This window comes from Balaenoptera acutorostrata, chromosome 2 (assembly GCF_949987535.1).
Source record: "Balaenoptera acutorostrata chromosome 2, mBalAcu1.1, whole genome shotgun sequence".
NCBI classification, from domain to species: Eukaryota; Metazoa; Chordata; class Mammalia; order Artiodactyla; family Balaenopteridae; genus Balaenoptera; species Balaenoptera acutorostrata.
This window is the reverse complement of record NC_080065.1, coordinates 133,164,470-133,178,649: the sequence shown is the minus strand read 5'-3', so window position 1 is coordinate 133,178,649 and position 14,180 is coordinate 133,164,470. Positions and strand designations below refer to the sequence as shown.

The following is a 14,180-nucleotide window of genomic DNA, read 5'->3' as shown; positions in this document are numbered from 1 at the left end:
TAAGTGAGATTAGTGGGGCAGGGTCTGACCTTGCAGATAAGCCTGCAATTTGGGATAAACTGAATTCAGGGGAATGTTCATAAGCACGTTTGATAACAGACCTCAGCCCCAAGCAAACTGAAAGCTGACTTGAAACAATCAGTACCCAGAGATGAATATCTACCACCTTTTTCAGTATGGTGTTTATTTCTAATAAATGTGATACTCAGTTCTCCATTAGTTTTCTTTTGTTTCCAATTTTGTTCCAAATTTGGGTGCAGCATGGAGTTGTGTTATTTATTTATTATACACCCTCAAATTCCAAAAGAAATAATTTTCAGAATTAAGTAGTGGAAAGAATAAGCAAGTATATAGTACTCTGTTACCCATTAATCACATTTTCCGTATTTATCAAATTTAATATGAGGACCGAATTCCCTAAAGAAAAGAGAAGAAAAAAGAGATTAGTATCATAAGGAAAGGGGGCCTTGCTTCACATCCTTTCTCTTCCAAATGAAGTCCTGGGAAAGGGAGCTGCTTCTACAATTCCCTTTACCTCCATCTCTTTTCATGGCCACCACAGTTGGCACATTCCCCCCCATGTCTTGATTATTCAAAAATTGCTCTGTGAAGTTTTTCAGTAGAGAGTCTTTCATTCCCCAACCCATTCTCATTTTAATACCTTTCCATTCAGTGTAGCAATGTCAAATTTTTCTACCAAGAAGTAAAAGATAACCATAGCAATAATGCTATGCATAATAATTCACATAATTCACACTCTTTACTCAAATTTTCACTAGATTTACACTGCCCATAGACTACGGCCTATTCCCCTTACTTTAGGATTTATGTTTCCCAGAAGACTAGCCTCTGCCTAACTTTCCACCCTTATTTATTACTGTCCTTTTAATACCTGACATTCCTTTCAACACTATTTTTATCTTCCTTATTTCCCTAAAGACATTGCAGTTTCTCAGTTCCATGTGTTTTCCCAAGCAGTGAGCCCTGTGTAAATTGCCCATTCTATTTTCTTTTGCACTTTTTCTTTTTTTAAACCTCTCAACATAGTATTAGCTTTTTTTTTTATTTTTTATTTTTTATTTATTTGGTTGCTCTGGGTCTTCATTGCAGCAGGCGGGCTCCTTAATTGTAGCTCGCCGTCTCCCTAGTTGCGGCTTGTGGGCTCCTTAGTTGTGGCATGTGAACTCTTATTAGTTGCAACATGCATGTAGGATCTAGTTCCTTGACCAGGGATCTAAGCTGCGCCCCGTGCATTGGGAGCACAGAGTCTTATCCACTGCGCCACCAGTCCCTGCACTTTTTCTTTAAGAATACTTTAACTGCCTCATGACAAAGGAGGCAAGAATATACAATAGCGAAAAGACATTCTCTTCAATAAGTGGTGCTGGGAAAACTGGACAGCTACATGTAAAGGAATGAAATTAGAACATTCTCTAACACCATATATAAAAATAAACTCAAAATGTATCAAAGACCTAATTATAAGGCCAGACACTATAAAACTCTTAGAGGAAAACATAGGCAGAACACTCTGTGACATAAATGGCACCAATACCTTTTTTGATCCACCTCCTAGAGTAATGAAAATATAAACCAAAATAAACAAATGGGACCTAATTGAACTTAAAAGCTTCTGCACAGCAAAGGAAACCATAAACAAAACGAAAAGACAACCTAAGGACTGGGAGAAAATATTTGCAAACGATGAGACCAACAAGGATTAATTTCCAGAATATGCAAACAGCTCATCAGCTTAATATCAAAAAAAAAGACAAACAACCCAATCAGGAAATGGGCAGAAGACCTAAATAGACATTTCTCCAAAGAAGACATAGAGATGGCCAACGGGCACATGAAAAGATGTTCCACATCACTAATTATTAGAGAAATGCAAATCAGAACTACAATGAGGTTATACAATGAGGTATCACCTCACACCAGTCAGAATGGCCATCATTAAAAACTCTATAAATAATAAATGCTGGAGAGAGTGTGGAGAAAAGGGAACCCTTCTACACCATTGGTGGGAATGTAAATTGGTGCAGCCACAATGGAGAACAGTATGGAGGTTCCTTAAAAAACTAAAAACAGAGTTACCATATGATCCTACAATCCCACTCCTGGGCATATATCTGGATCAAACTCTAATTTGAAAAGATACATGCACCCCAATGTTAATAGCAGTATTAGCCAAGACATGGAAGCAACCTAAATGTCCATCAACAGATGAATGGAGAAAGAAGATATGGTGTGTGTGTGTGTGTGTGTGTGTGTGTGTGTGTGTAAGTAATGGAATATTACTCAGCCATAAAAAAGAATGAAATAATGCCATTTGCAGCAATATGGATGGACCTAGAGATTATCATATTAAGTGAGGTAAGTCAGAAAAAGAAAAAGACAAATGTCATATGATATCATATATATGTGGAACCTTAAAAAAGGATACAAATGAACTTATTTACAAAACAGAAATAGACTCATAGACATAGAAAACAAACATAGGGTTATCAAAGGCAATAGCAGGTTGGGGGGATAAATTAGGAGTTTGGGATTACATATACATACTACTGTATATAAAATAGATAAACAACAAGGACCTACTGTATAGCACAGGGAACTATACTCAGTATCTTGTAATGACCTATAATAGAAAAGAATCTGAAAAAGAATATATATATTGCCTGCACTCCATTTGGATGGGGAACTGCTACTAGATAACTGTTGCTTATTTCTTGAATGTGAAATCCTAACTTACTATTAATATAATGTTTGTTTTTTTAAAATAAATTGGAAATCTATATTTTTAGGTAAAATCTGATTTTTGAAATACTGTCAACCATAAAAACTTACTCAAATACTATTCTGGTTAAACAGAACCAATACTGTTTTCTATTATCATGAATTTTCTTATGTAATATATTCTTTTTGCCACATAAGACCACAAACTTATGAAGAGTCTGGGGTCTGTTTCATACAACTCTATTTTCTTGGTAGTTATTATGAGGGCCCTACACTGAGTAGGCTTGGGGGATTCCTTTAAGGATAATCACTGATTTTTTTTCAATTCTGGGCAAGACACACTCTTAAGTTTTCTGTTTTTCAAGGGATTTACATTGTTCATAAATGGCGGATATCTCTCAGGATTGTGAGTCCAGTTTCTCAGGATTTTTCTTCAAAACACTAGCTAAGAGCAGAGGCAGAAGAATTACTCTTATGCCTCCATTACTCAAAAGAGCATAATGACTATTCTTGTTGCCACGAGATCCAGAAATGGCATGAAGACCACGTTTATACATGCAAGTCACAGTGAGAATTAAAACAAATATACAGGCAACTGTACCATCCCTGCCATTGGCATCAGTGTTCTCTGTGTTCCAGAAATAGATATGTTTGATAAGAACTACGTTCATGATGGCTCCAATGAGAGAACCATTTTTTTCTTTTTTAATCAGCAGAGGCTCCTTATTTATACTTTGATTGAGAAAAAACAGCTAGTATTCATAGTATATCTGGCAGACTTACAGGATAGAAAAGGAAAGGAAGAAAGAAAGAAAGGAGAGAGAATGAGAGTGAGAGGGTGAGAGAGTGCCAGAACAGATCAGAGGCATGCTCATAGAGCTTTTGAGACTTTCTCAAGTCTCCTAGATGAGGCTGAAAAAAATCTCAGAACCATCTTTGAGAAGCCATTTGTTTGTAGCATAGTGGAAAATCAAGTCCCCAATGTAATTCTGCATCAACCTATGCTGATTTTCAGAAGCCCAGGCCATTGTGGGTGGGTCCTTCTTAGGCTGCTCATTTTAATGGTGTGCGTCCAAATACCAGACAGTGTGAAGAAGGCTTATGTGGAAGAGCTAAGAAGACACTTCCCAATGTCTTTTGCCTAATTAGCCCTGCCTGAGAAAGTGACAACAACCACATTTGGAAGGAATGATTATGTAGTTTAATCATTCTACATAGTCTGCTAATATTCATGAATTCTCATTCATCTTTCTTTGAAGTCAATGGGAGATACTTGGTTAATTCACATTTTTCAGTTCCCATTCTTTTCCTTTAAAGTCATCCTCTGAGTCTAGTACTTGCTCTGAAGATGAGCAAGTGTCACCCTTATTGGACTAGTTTCTACACCTCGTTTCCTTCAGTGCTCAGAAATAATTGTGGTGGCATGCTAATGTGATGCCAGAAGTCCATGAAGATTCTTCTCAAAGGAAGATATGCATTAAAGAGTTAGCTCAGCAGACTTGAGATGCTCAAATCAGCTCATAGGAAGTAATCTCTACACCCTTGGGATATTCTGGCTGATAAGAGTAACTTTGTAACCTAGGACCATAGGTCATGCCAGATAATTTACCCTGAGGTGAATGCCTGTTTCTGTTCACCTGTGGTGCTGAGCCACTCTGTATCAGTTTAACTCCTAGGGGGTGGGGGCTGGAGACTAAGTAGTTGTCAGTCATGTAGGTGCTGCATGTCCCCAGTAAAAATGCTGGACACCAAAGCTTTGGTGGGCTTCCCAGGTTTTCAATACTTTATATAAGTTATGACACATAGCTGGAAGAATTTAAGCACTGCCTGTGTGACTCCCCTGGGAGAGGACAACTGGAAGCTTGTGCCTGATCTCCTAGACACCACCCTATGAGTTTTCTGCCTTTGCTGATTTTATTCTGTATCCTTTCATTGTAATAAACTGTTAGCATGCATATAACAGCTTTTCTGAGTTCTCTCAGTCCTACTAGGGAATCATCAAACCTGAGGGTACTCCTGGAGACTCCCAACAGAGAGGATCTCATAGGTCATGGAAGAGTTACTGACAAGACACGACAAGGCTGATTTGTAAAAACAATTTCAAATAGAGCTAAAATAGATCACAAGGAATATTATTTTTTAATCTAAATTTCCCATTGAATTTATTTGAAAGGCAAACAAAAAATTAAAAGTTGACAGTCAATTTTTTTCCATGTAAGACCACATAATCACTTTGTTACTTATGTGTATATCTACACCTGTATTTATGTTTGTGTCTGTATGTCTGTATCAGTATCTATATTTACTTCTTCCAGGCAGCAATATGGGTGCTACTCATAGGGATGTCACTGTGACTTGTTAAAGAAAATTTAATTTTTTTAAAAATGGATTTCTATTTATTGCTTGAATATAATCTATAGACTATCTACTAATATGATCTCTGTACAATTATGCCAAAATATCATGTAAGCTTTTTTTCTTTTTTTTAAAATGAGTCAACTTTGAATGTTAACTAAATTTTTTAAAAAGACTTTTCTCTTTACTATGTATGTAGTCTGTCCCCAGTCTTTTGTGAACAATAGAGGCTATAAAAAAAAAAATCCCATGCATCAGCAAATCCAGTTCCTTGCTAAAATTATTGGAAATTTCTGTGAAGAAATATAGAGAAAAAATAATGGTATTTTATTTTGAACTTACCACTGATCAACACAAAGGAAACACTCATTCTTGTAAGTGTGGCCATTTGTAGCACAAACATATGCTGTCACCTCAGGACAGTTTGCGTCATAAAGAGGATCCAGTGGGTAGTACATTTTACATGGGGGCTGCAAACATCATAAAATATCATATGAATAACAACTGATAGATTTTCCCTCATCTATTCCTGGCCTGTCACTTCTGCCCCACATAGAAATAATATCAAATGTTACTAGTCAATTGATCTTTTTGCAAGATTTCCTCTCCTCTGGGCTTTGGTCAGGCAAGTTTTTTTCTGACTACAATATCCTCACTCATTCATCATTTGCTAGTCATAAGCAGTATAATAACTCAGCTTAAATCCCAAATGCAAAGTTTTCACTTAAACTTGGAGTCCCAATGCCAGTAACTCATTATAAGAAGTTTGTGAGTAGAGATAGTTGTGTGTCTCTGAACTCCTAGAAGATAGGGGCTTAAATGTAGTTTTTAAGAGTGAGGGTTCTGTATTGAGACTGGGATTAAATTCTGTATATACCATTGTTAAACTCTGTGGCCTTGGACAATTGACAGGTATTAATTCATTTAATGTTCAGAGATGCATCTTACTATTATAATGCTTGTGCTACATGGGAGTCAATCTAAGCCTGAAGAGGTTAAGATACACGCCCAAAGTCACATAGAAAACTTGCATTCTACTTAACCACTATGAACTTTTAGGTCTCTCATGTCAGGAGAGTGATCAGATTAAAATCAGAATTCAGAACTTAGAAATTTAAATTTACCATAGGCCATTTAGAATAGTCATGTGGTTTGAAGATTTCTGCAAATAAAGTACAGACAGAATAGGTTAAAAGAAACATTTCTCCATGGAGTTTGATTTCACTCACTGAAGTTACTGACTGAACAAAGAAATGTAATGCAATTGCTCATTTGCACAAAGTATACAAAATAATTTGTGACAACAAAATTTGTGGGTAGTATTCCTTTGTTAACTACTTCATCCACTTATTTATTCTCTCCTTCTTTTCACAGTCCTGACTTCATTTATAAATTTGCTGTGTCATTGAGGAAAGAGTAAAAACCATTTGGGGTTGTATGCTTAACTTGCAAACCGTGTTATTTTCATTAAGTTACTTTTGTCGGCTTTAGTTTCCTCGTCACGACAATTAGGATAAGTATATGCATTTTAAAGATTGTTGTAAAAATTAAAAGTAATATAGTAAATAAAGGATTAGGCCAGTTCCTACCAAGATGCTGAACTAAAGAGGATACTAAGAATGATGACAAGAAAACTTAGGAGTTCTTTGGCTCTGGAGAGACTGAGGGATATGGTGAACTGATTTGTGCGAGGGGTGCTGGTGTTGCTTAGGGATAGAGGATGACCAGCTGGCTATGGGAGAATAAAATAAGAAAAGACCTATTGAAGTTTTGCCCTATCTTTCACTGTTAGGTGATATTTAAAATATCCAAGAAAATTCTAGCTTTCCAAAAATTAGAATTTACAAAGTTAGAAAAGTTGTATGATTTTAAAATCTTCACATAAAGGAAACAACAAGCCTCCCAACCTCTCCAGGAATAGACTATGCTGTTTACATATGCACTCTTTCAGAGAATAAAAAAGATGGAATGCTCCTCTCTCATTCTAAAAAGCCAGAATATTTTAATAACAAAAGCAGCTGGATATAGTTATGAGAAAAGAAAAATAAAAGGCTTCATCTAGTAAAAGTAAAGTAATATATATGTACTGCATACCATATATAAGAACAAACTTCAAATGGATCTGGATCTGAACATAAAAAACAAAACCATACAAAGATCAAAATATAACACAACTGAGTTGCTCTTTAATCTTAATACACGAAAAACTTTCTGATAATGACTCATTAATCTCTGTGCAGTAACAGAAAGGACTGATACATTTTATTACATCCAAATAAAAATAACTTTTTCATGACAAAATATAAACATAAACTAAAAAAGATATCTGAAAAACTGGAAAAAATATTTGCAACACATATCATAGATAAAGGGTTAATATACCTGATCTATAAAGAATACTTTAAAATTGAGGGGGAATAAATCCCAATTGCTGAATGAGTTATATACATGGACCTACAATTCATACACACACACACACACAAAACCCCAAAGATATGGAAATGACCCTTGAATTTGTGAAGGATATTCAAATGCAGTATGATAAGAAAAATGCTAATGAAAACTATATTGAAATACCATCTATTACTGGTGGGAATGCAAGTTGGCACAACTTTTATGAAGTGAAATTTGGCAACGTTGAACAAAACTACTTTGCATTCACATTCAATCACAATTCAAGGAATCTACCTTGAAGATAAACTTCCAACAATAGAAAAATACATATGCATAAGATTATTTATTGCAGCATTGTTTTTAATTGCAAAATATTGGACACAAACTAATGCCCGTACACCTAAGACTGGTTGAATAAACTTTGGTACATCCATCCAAAAAAGTCCTATGCTGTCGTATAAAAGAATGAGGAAATCCCTGTGAACTGATATGTACTGATTTTCAGGACATTCTTAAATTGGGAAAAGCAGGATGCAAATAGGTACCTAAAATAAGATTGGTTACATAAAAGATGAGAGTGGGACTGCAGTGGAAGGAAAAGGGTATGGAAGCAGTGACACATCTTTGAACCTAAACTTTTGTTCATTTTGGTTTATTTTGTTTCACTTGTCATGTTCAAAATAATTTTAAATTGCTATCCAATAGCAATCCCTTTCCAATAGTGATACCCAATTGATACCCAATTTGCATTATCAAGCCCAAAGGCCTATGTTTCAGCAAAACTTTACCCATCCAGTCACAAATGACTCTTTCTCTCTCCTGCAAGTAAAAGAAAAACAGATGTTTCTCTCCCAAGACATATGCTTACCTGAAAAAACAATCTGTGCCAAAGTGGAGGATACCAGGAAAAATATGGTCATGCAGGGAAAGGCAGCCATTTGATCTCATCTAATGTCCTGCTTTGGTGAGGCCTGTGAAAATGCTCAAAATAGCTTATTCGTAATCTCTTGCACAGCTGGCTTTCCAAACGTGAGAGAACCCGCTACTCTGAATTGGTGCCATTCCCATGAACTTGGCCATGGTGGTTCCAAACTGGCCTGGTCTCTAGGGATTCAGACCTAAGAAGGCTCTTCTGCTCTAAAGAGGGAAAGAAAACCATTAAAATAACTTTTTTTTTCCCCCCTGCCAGCAGCCATTGTACAGTCACTGTTTCGGCTTGGAAGAGGAATTAGCCTCAGGGCTCTCACCAGGGCTGACCCCAGGCATGTTACGTATAAATAGGTTCATCCTACAATATATCACCTAAACTGAGACACTCATGTTAGTGAATATGGACACTTTAAGAATTCGTAAGAATTCTGAGAATACAGGTGTGAACTGAGGACTATGCTGCACTATCAGGGATGTGTCACTTTATAATACACGTTGTTTGATTTCCTGGGATAGACCAGTTTCTCCCACATGGAAGTCCTCCATTTCCTAAGTAAGTTTCTTCTTCCAGGCCAGTTACATGTGCTCAAATACGAAGAATAGATCGAAAATGGAATTATTGGTCTGGGGTCATAAAAATTATGTATACCTTTCCTGATACACATATCAGGATAATTGATTTTTATCATTTTTATGATTCATATATAGGTACACATGATTTTGATGACACTGGTAAGTTCAAATTCTAGCTTCAACATTTCTTAGAAGTATGAGCCTCAGAAAAAGCATGAACGTCACAGGATACTGAGAATATCAACTGATATTAATATAAGTAGAGTTTAACTATATTAAATTACCAATTTCTTTAGCCAAACTCTTCTTTTGTAAGAATGGAAATATTTGGCCCAGAGAGAAGATACTTTCCAAGTCATTTACTCAACTTCCCATGCCCTACTCTACTCATTCTGTCTCTTCTCCAAATTGCAGCTGGTGGGCACGTAGAGAAATGAGGGAGAACCATATTAGCTGTGCAGAGGAAACAAAAGGAGGGTGCTGGAGGAAAACAAACATACTGGGAAACCTAGTGACAGGGAAGAAAGCCAAAGAGATACCATCACTGACTTAGAATAAGGAGGTGAAGAGATGTTTACCTGAATGAGCTTGCTGCAAAATGTGAGCCCACTGTAGTCACCCTACAGGTCACTGTAGTCACCCTGAGGTCACCCTTTCACCCTAGCCTTGAGCAAAGTTGCTGTTCCATGAGTCTGTGGCCCAGGGGCATGTTGCGCAGAGGAGGCAGGCTCCTTGCTCAGTTGAGTGGCCAGTTGATTGGCAAGATATCGCGCTAATGGCTGTTTCCTAGTTTGACCTCTCTCTTAAACCACCTCCTCTGATGTTTCATGCTCCAGCAGGCAGGGACAGACCTGGAGGTTCTGTACTTGTGGTTTCTGATTGTGGATCATGAGAACAAGATGACATTTGCAAAGCAGGTTAATTACCTACCTCATTCCAGGTAATCTGGTATACATTCACCAAATTCAAGGCTGATTGATTTTCCTGGTCTCTGCCTCCAGAGGTCATTTAGCCCATCCTGCTTCTCAGAAGGGTTGTCTGTTTGATCTTTGTAGGACATGATTTCTGACATCAGCCAGGGAAACTCCAGCACCACGACTAATAATCTTTGCAATACCTAAGTCTTCTGAAGTCTTCATGTGTTTCCCTCCACTCCACCTTAACGTAGGCAAGCCTGAAATTTTGCCATAATCTGGAAAATTTCTGTCTCACACACTTAAACTCTCCTAGAGTAGTTAGTACTCCTTTTGCTGCTTGTCTTCCCTTCTCAGTCTGAGTCCCATAGACTGACATTTATATTTAGCCCCTTGACATGACCATACTCTCTTGACATCCAGTTCTTGATTCTTCCCTCTTTCTTCCAAGCCGGGATAAATTCAGCATGCTATTTTCCTGCTCCAGACCTTGGCTGTGGAGCAAGGATGGAACAACTTCCATACAATGGAGTCTACAATCCTGCTATCATCACTACTGACCTAGGCCCTCTAGACTCCTAAGGAGGTCTCTTATTATTTAATGTCAGGTTGCCACCTATGCCACCCATCTCCATATAATTTCCTTTTTTAATCCAATTTTTTCAACTGTCTGACCACACCTCTGCTACATTACTTTGAGTAGTAAACTTCACCTCTTCTTTACTGCGTAGGGAAACCTCAGGATGAACTAGCTCCACTTTTTTCCCCTTTGCCTTGTAATTCTGAAAATTTTATCATCTATCTTTCTGCTTTTATCCTTCTCTCCATATCAACTTACCTAGGGATTTACACATTCAGCCATTCCTTTCTTTTTGCCAGTACCTGGCTATGCGGTTTACATTTCTCATCGTATTTATTCCTCACAATAATCCCATGAGGTTTATATCACTCTGAAACTTGTGTAAGGGAAAAAGAAAATGAGGCTGAGGGGAGTAAAGTCATTTGCTGAAGCTAACTAGCTACTAACAAAGCTACGAATGGGCAGAGATGGGATTCAAACACAGGTACCTTTAACTCCAAAGCCCATGTTCCATTACTTTCTCTAAGTTTTCTTTCATCTTAGAGAATGAATGTTCCCTGTAATTTACTATCCATAGTCTTCTTAGACCAGTCTTGTATGATACCCTTTGCCTTTCTTGGCAGTGTTTCTGATTTTGCCCCCTATCTCCTTCTCTCCACAGTCAGTACTTCTAATCTCTCCACAATACTACCCCCTAGATAATTAGATTGCATGCTCTATGAAGGAGAAGACCCTATCTTTACCCAATTTTGACCTTGTAACTGCAGTGCATTGCAGGGTTTTGTTTTTGTTTTTCTTAAATCACTGGATTAGTATTCAGTAATATGTACAGAAGGAAGGAACAAAGAAATCCATCCATTTTTTAAAAACTGTGTTCTTGGATATTCTTGAGAGTGTGTCATCATGGATATATTTTAGACACACTGTGTCTAGTCCACTAAGACATAATTCTACTGGAATTTTATTTATTTATTTATTTATTTATTTATTTATTTTTGGCTGTGTTGGGTCTTCGTTTCTGTGCGAGGGCTTTCTTTAGTTGTGGCGAGCGGGGGCCACTCTTCATCGCGGTGCGCGGGCCTCTCACTGTTGCGGCCTCTCTTGTTGCGGAGCACAGGCTCCAGACGCGCAGGCTCAGTAGTTGTGGCTCACGGGCCCAGTTGCTCCGTGGCATGTGGGATCTTCCCAGGCCAGGGCTCGAGCCCGTGTCCCCTGCATTGGCAGGCAGATTCTCAACCACTGCACCACCAGGGAAGCCCCCTACTGGAATTTTTATTGGAGTCACATAAATTTGGTAAAAGTAACATCTTTATAATATAGTCTCTTTTTACATTAGTACTTTTATTACAAAAGGTTCAAACATACACAAAAATATAGAAAATAACATAATGAACTCATATATACCTATCATATAGATTCGGTAATTATCAAGATTGGCACATTTACTTTACCTATTCAATTTTTTAGAAAAATCCTCAAGCATTATAAAGTGTTTCAGGTATAGTCATTTCATTCCTACAACTTCAGCCGGCATCTCTTATACACACGAACATTTTCTTCAATAATCTTACTGAGATTCACACACTTAAGGTTAACAGTAATTCTTTTGTATCATCTAAAATGATAAATGTTTATAATCAAATTGCCCTGTTGTCTCAAACATGCTTTGTTTTTAGAGTTTGAGTAAGAATCCAAAGAAGGTCCACTCTTGACACTGGTGGTTATGTCTCTTAACAACTCTTAATTTGGAGCAGCCTACTTGTCTTCCTTTTCTTTCTCTGTGTCCTTGACTTGTTTAAATTGGGTCAGTTTTTTCACAGAACATACCACGTTCTGCATTTGCCTGTTAGCTTCCTTGTGGTATTATTTAACTGTTCCTCTGTATCAAAATACATTTTGGAATTGTCAGTTTTCTATTTATAAATGCCTTCCTTGGACATAGATGAAGAAGCTAGGGGAATTTATTGGGATGAAGATAAGCTTTATTTTTCTCAGAAAGGCAGAACTGAATTTTTTTAAATTTTATTTGATTATAGTTGATTTACAATTTTGTGTTAGTTTCAGGTGTACAGCAAAGTCAGTTATACATATACATATATTCATTCTTTTTCAGATTCTTTTCTCACATAGGTTGCCACAGAATATTGAGTAGAGTTCACCGTGTTATATAGTAGGTACCTGTTGGGTATCCATATTATATATAGTAGTGTGTATATGTTAATCCCAAGATCCTGATTTATCCCTCCCCCCACATTTCCCCTTTGGTAATGATGTTTGTTTTGAAGTCTGTGAGTCTGTTTCTGTTTTGTAAAGAAGTTCATTTGTATCTTATTTTAAAATTAGATTCCATTTATGAGTGATAGCATATGATATTTGTCTTTGTCTCACTTACTTCACTTAGTATGATAATCTTTAGGTCCATCCCTGTTGCTGCAAATGGCATTATTTTGTTCTGTTTTATGGCTGAGTAATATTCCATTGTGTATATGTACCACATCTTCTTTATCCATTCCTCCATCAGTGGACATTTAGGTTGCTTCCATGTCTTGGCTATTGTAAATTGTGCTGCAGTGAACATTGGGGTGCATGTATCTTTTCGAATAATGGTTTTCGCTAGATATGTGCCCAGGAGTGGGATTGCTGGATCATTTGGTAGTTCTAGTTTTAGTTTTTTAAGGAACCTCTATTTGTTCTCCATAGTATTTGTGCCAGTTTACATTCCCACCAACAGTTAGGAGGGTTCCCTCTTCTTCACACCCTCTCCAGCGTTTATTTTTTGTAGACCTTTTCATGATGGACATTCTGAATGGTGTGAGGCGATACCTCATTGTAGATTTGATTTGCATTTCTCTGATAATTAGTGATGTTGAGCATCTTTTCATGTGCTTTTTGGCCATTTGTATGTCTTCCTTGGAGAAATGTCTGTTTAGATCTGCCCATTTTTTTGTTTCTTTGTGGGAGTATTGAGCTGCTTCATTTGCAAATATTTTCTCCCATTCGGTGGGTTGTCTTTTCGTTTTATTTATGGTTTCTTTTGCTGTGCAGAAGCTTTTTAGTTTAATTAGGTTGCCTTGTTTATTTCTGTTTTTATTTGCATTACTCGAGGAGGTGGATCAAAAAATATATTGCTGAGATTTATGTCAAAGAGTGTTCTGCCTATGTTTTCCTTTAAGAGTTTTATAGTGTCCAGCCTTTATAATTAGGTCTTTAATCCATTTTGAGTTTATTTTTGTGTATGGTGTTAGAGAATGTTCTAATTTCATTCTTTTACGTGTAGCTGCCAGTTTTCCCAGAACCACTTATTAAAGAGACTGTCTTTTCTCCATTGTATATTCTTGCCTCCTTTGTAGTAGATTAATTGACTGTAGGTGTGTGGGTTTATTTCTGGGCTTTCTATTCTGTTGCATTGATCTATATTTCTGTTTCTGTGCCAGTGCCATACTGTTTTGATTACTGTAGCTTAATAGTATAGTCTGAAGCCAGGGAGTCTGATTCCTCCAGTTCCATTTTTCTTTCTCAGGATTGCTTTGGCTATTCAGGGTCTTTTGTGTCTCCATACAAATTTTACAATTTTTGTTCTAGTTCTGTGAAAAATGCCATTGGTAATTTGAGAAGGATTGCACTGAATCTGTAGATTGCCTTGGGTAGTACAGTCATTTTGACAATATTGATTCTTACAATCCAAGAACATGGCA

At 37.0% G+C, this 14,180-nt stretch overlaps 1 protein-coding gene across 1 annotated transcript; it reads right to left on the bottom strand.

The window, feature by feature from the left end:
• Positions 1-368: 368 nt before the first annotated feature.
• Positions 369-8,426, bottom strand: SPINK13 (serine peptidase inhibitor Kazal type 13). Its single transcript, XM_007194196.1, has 4 exons — positions 8,357-8,426; positions 6,219-6,256; positions 5,437-5,564; positions 369-417 (listed from the first exon to the last, which is right to left on the bottom strand). The coding sequence occupies exons 1-4, from the start codon at positions 8,424-8,426 to the stop codon at positions 369-371; spliced, it is 285 nt and encodes a 94-aa protein (XP_007194258.1).
• Between the last annotated feature and the right edge of the window lie 5,754 nt (positions 8,427-14,180).

Coding starts and splice junctions, on each gene's coding strand:
- SPINK13 (XM_007194196.1), bottom strand. CDS start 8,426: ATGGCTGCCTTTCCCTGCATGACCATATTTTTCCTGGTATCCTCCACT. Junction 5,565..6,218: donor ACTATTCTAAATGGCCTATG/GTAAATTTAAAT, acceptor TGATGTTTGCAG/CCCCCATGTAAAATGTACTA. Junction 418..5,436: donor TTCCTTTGTGTTGATCAGTG/GTAAGTTCAAAA, acceptor TCTTTTCTTTAG/GGAATTCGGTCCTCATATTA.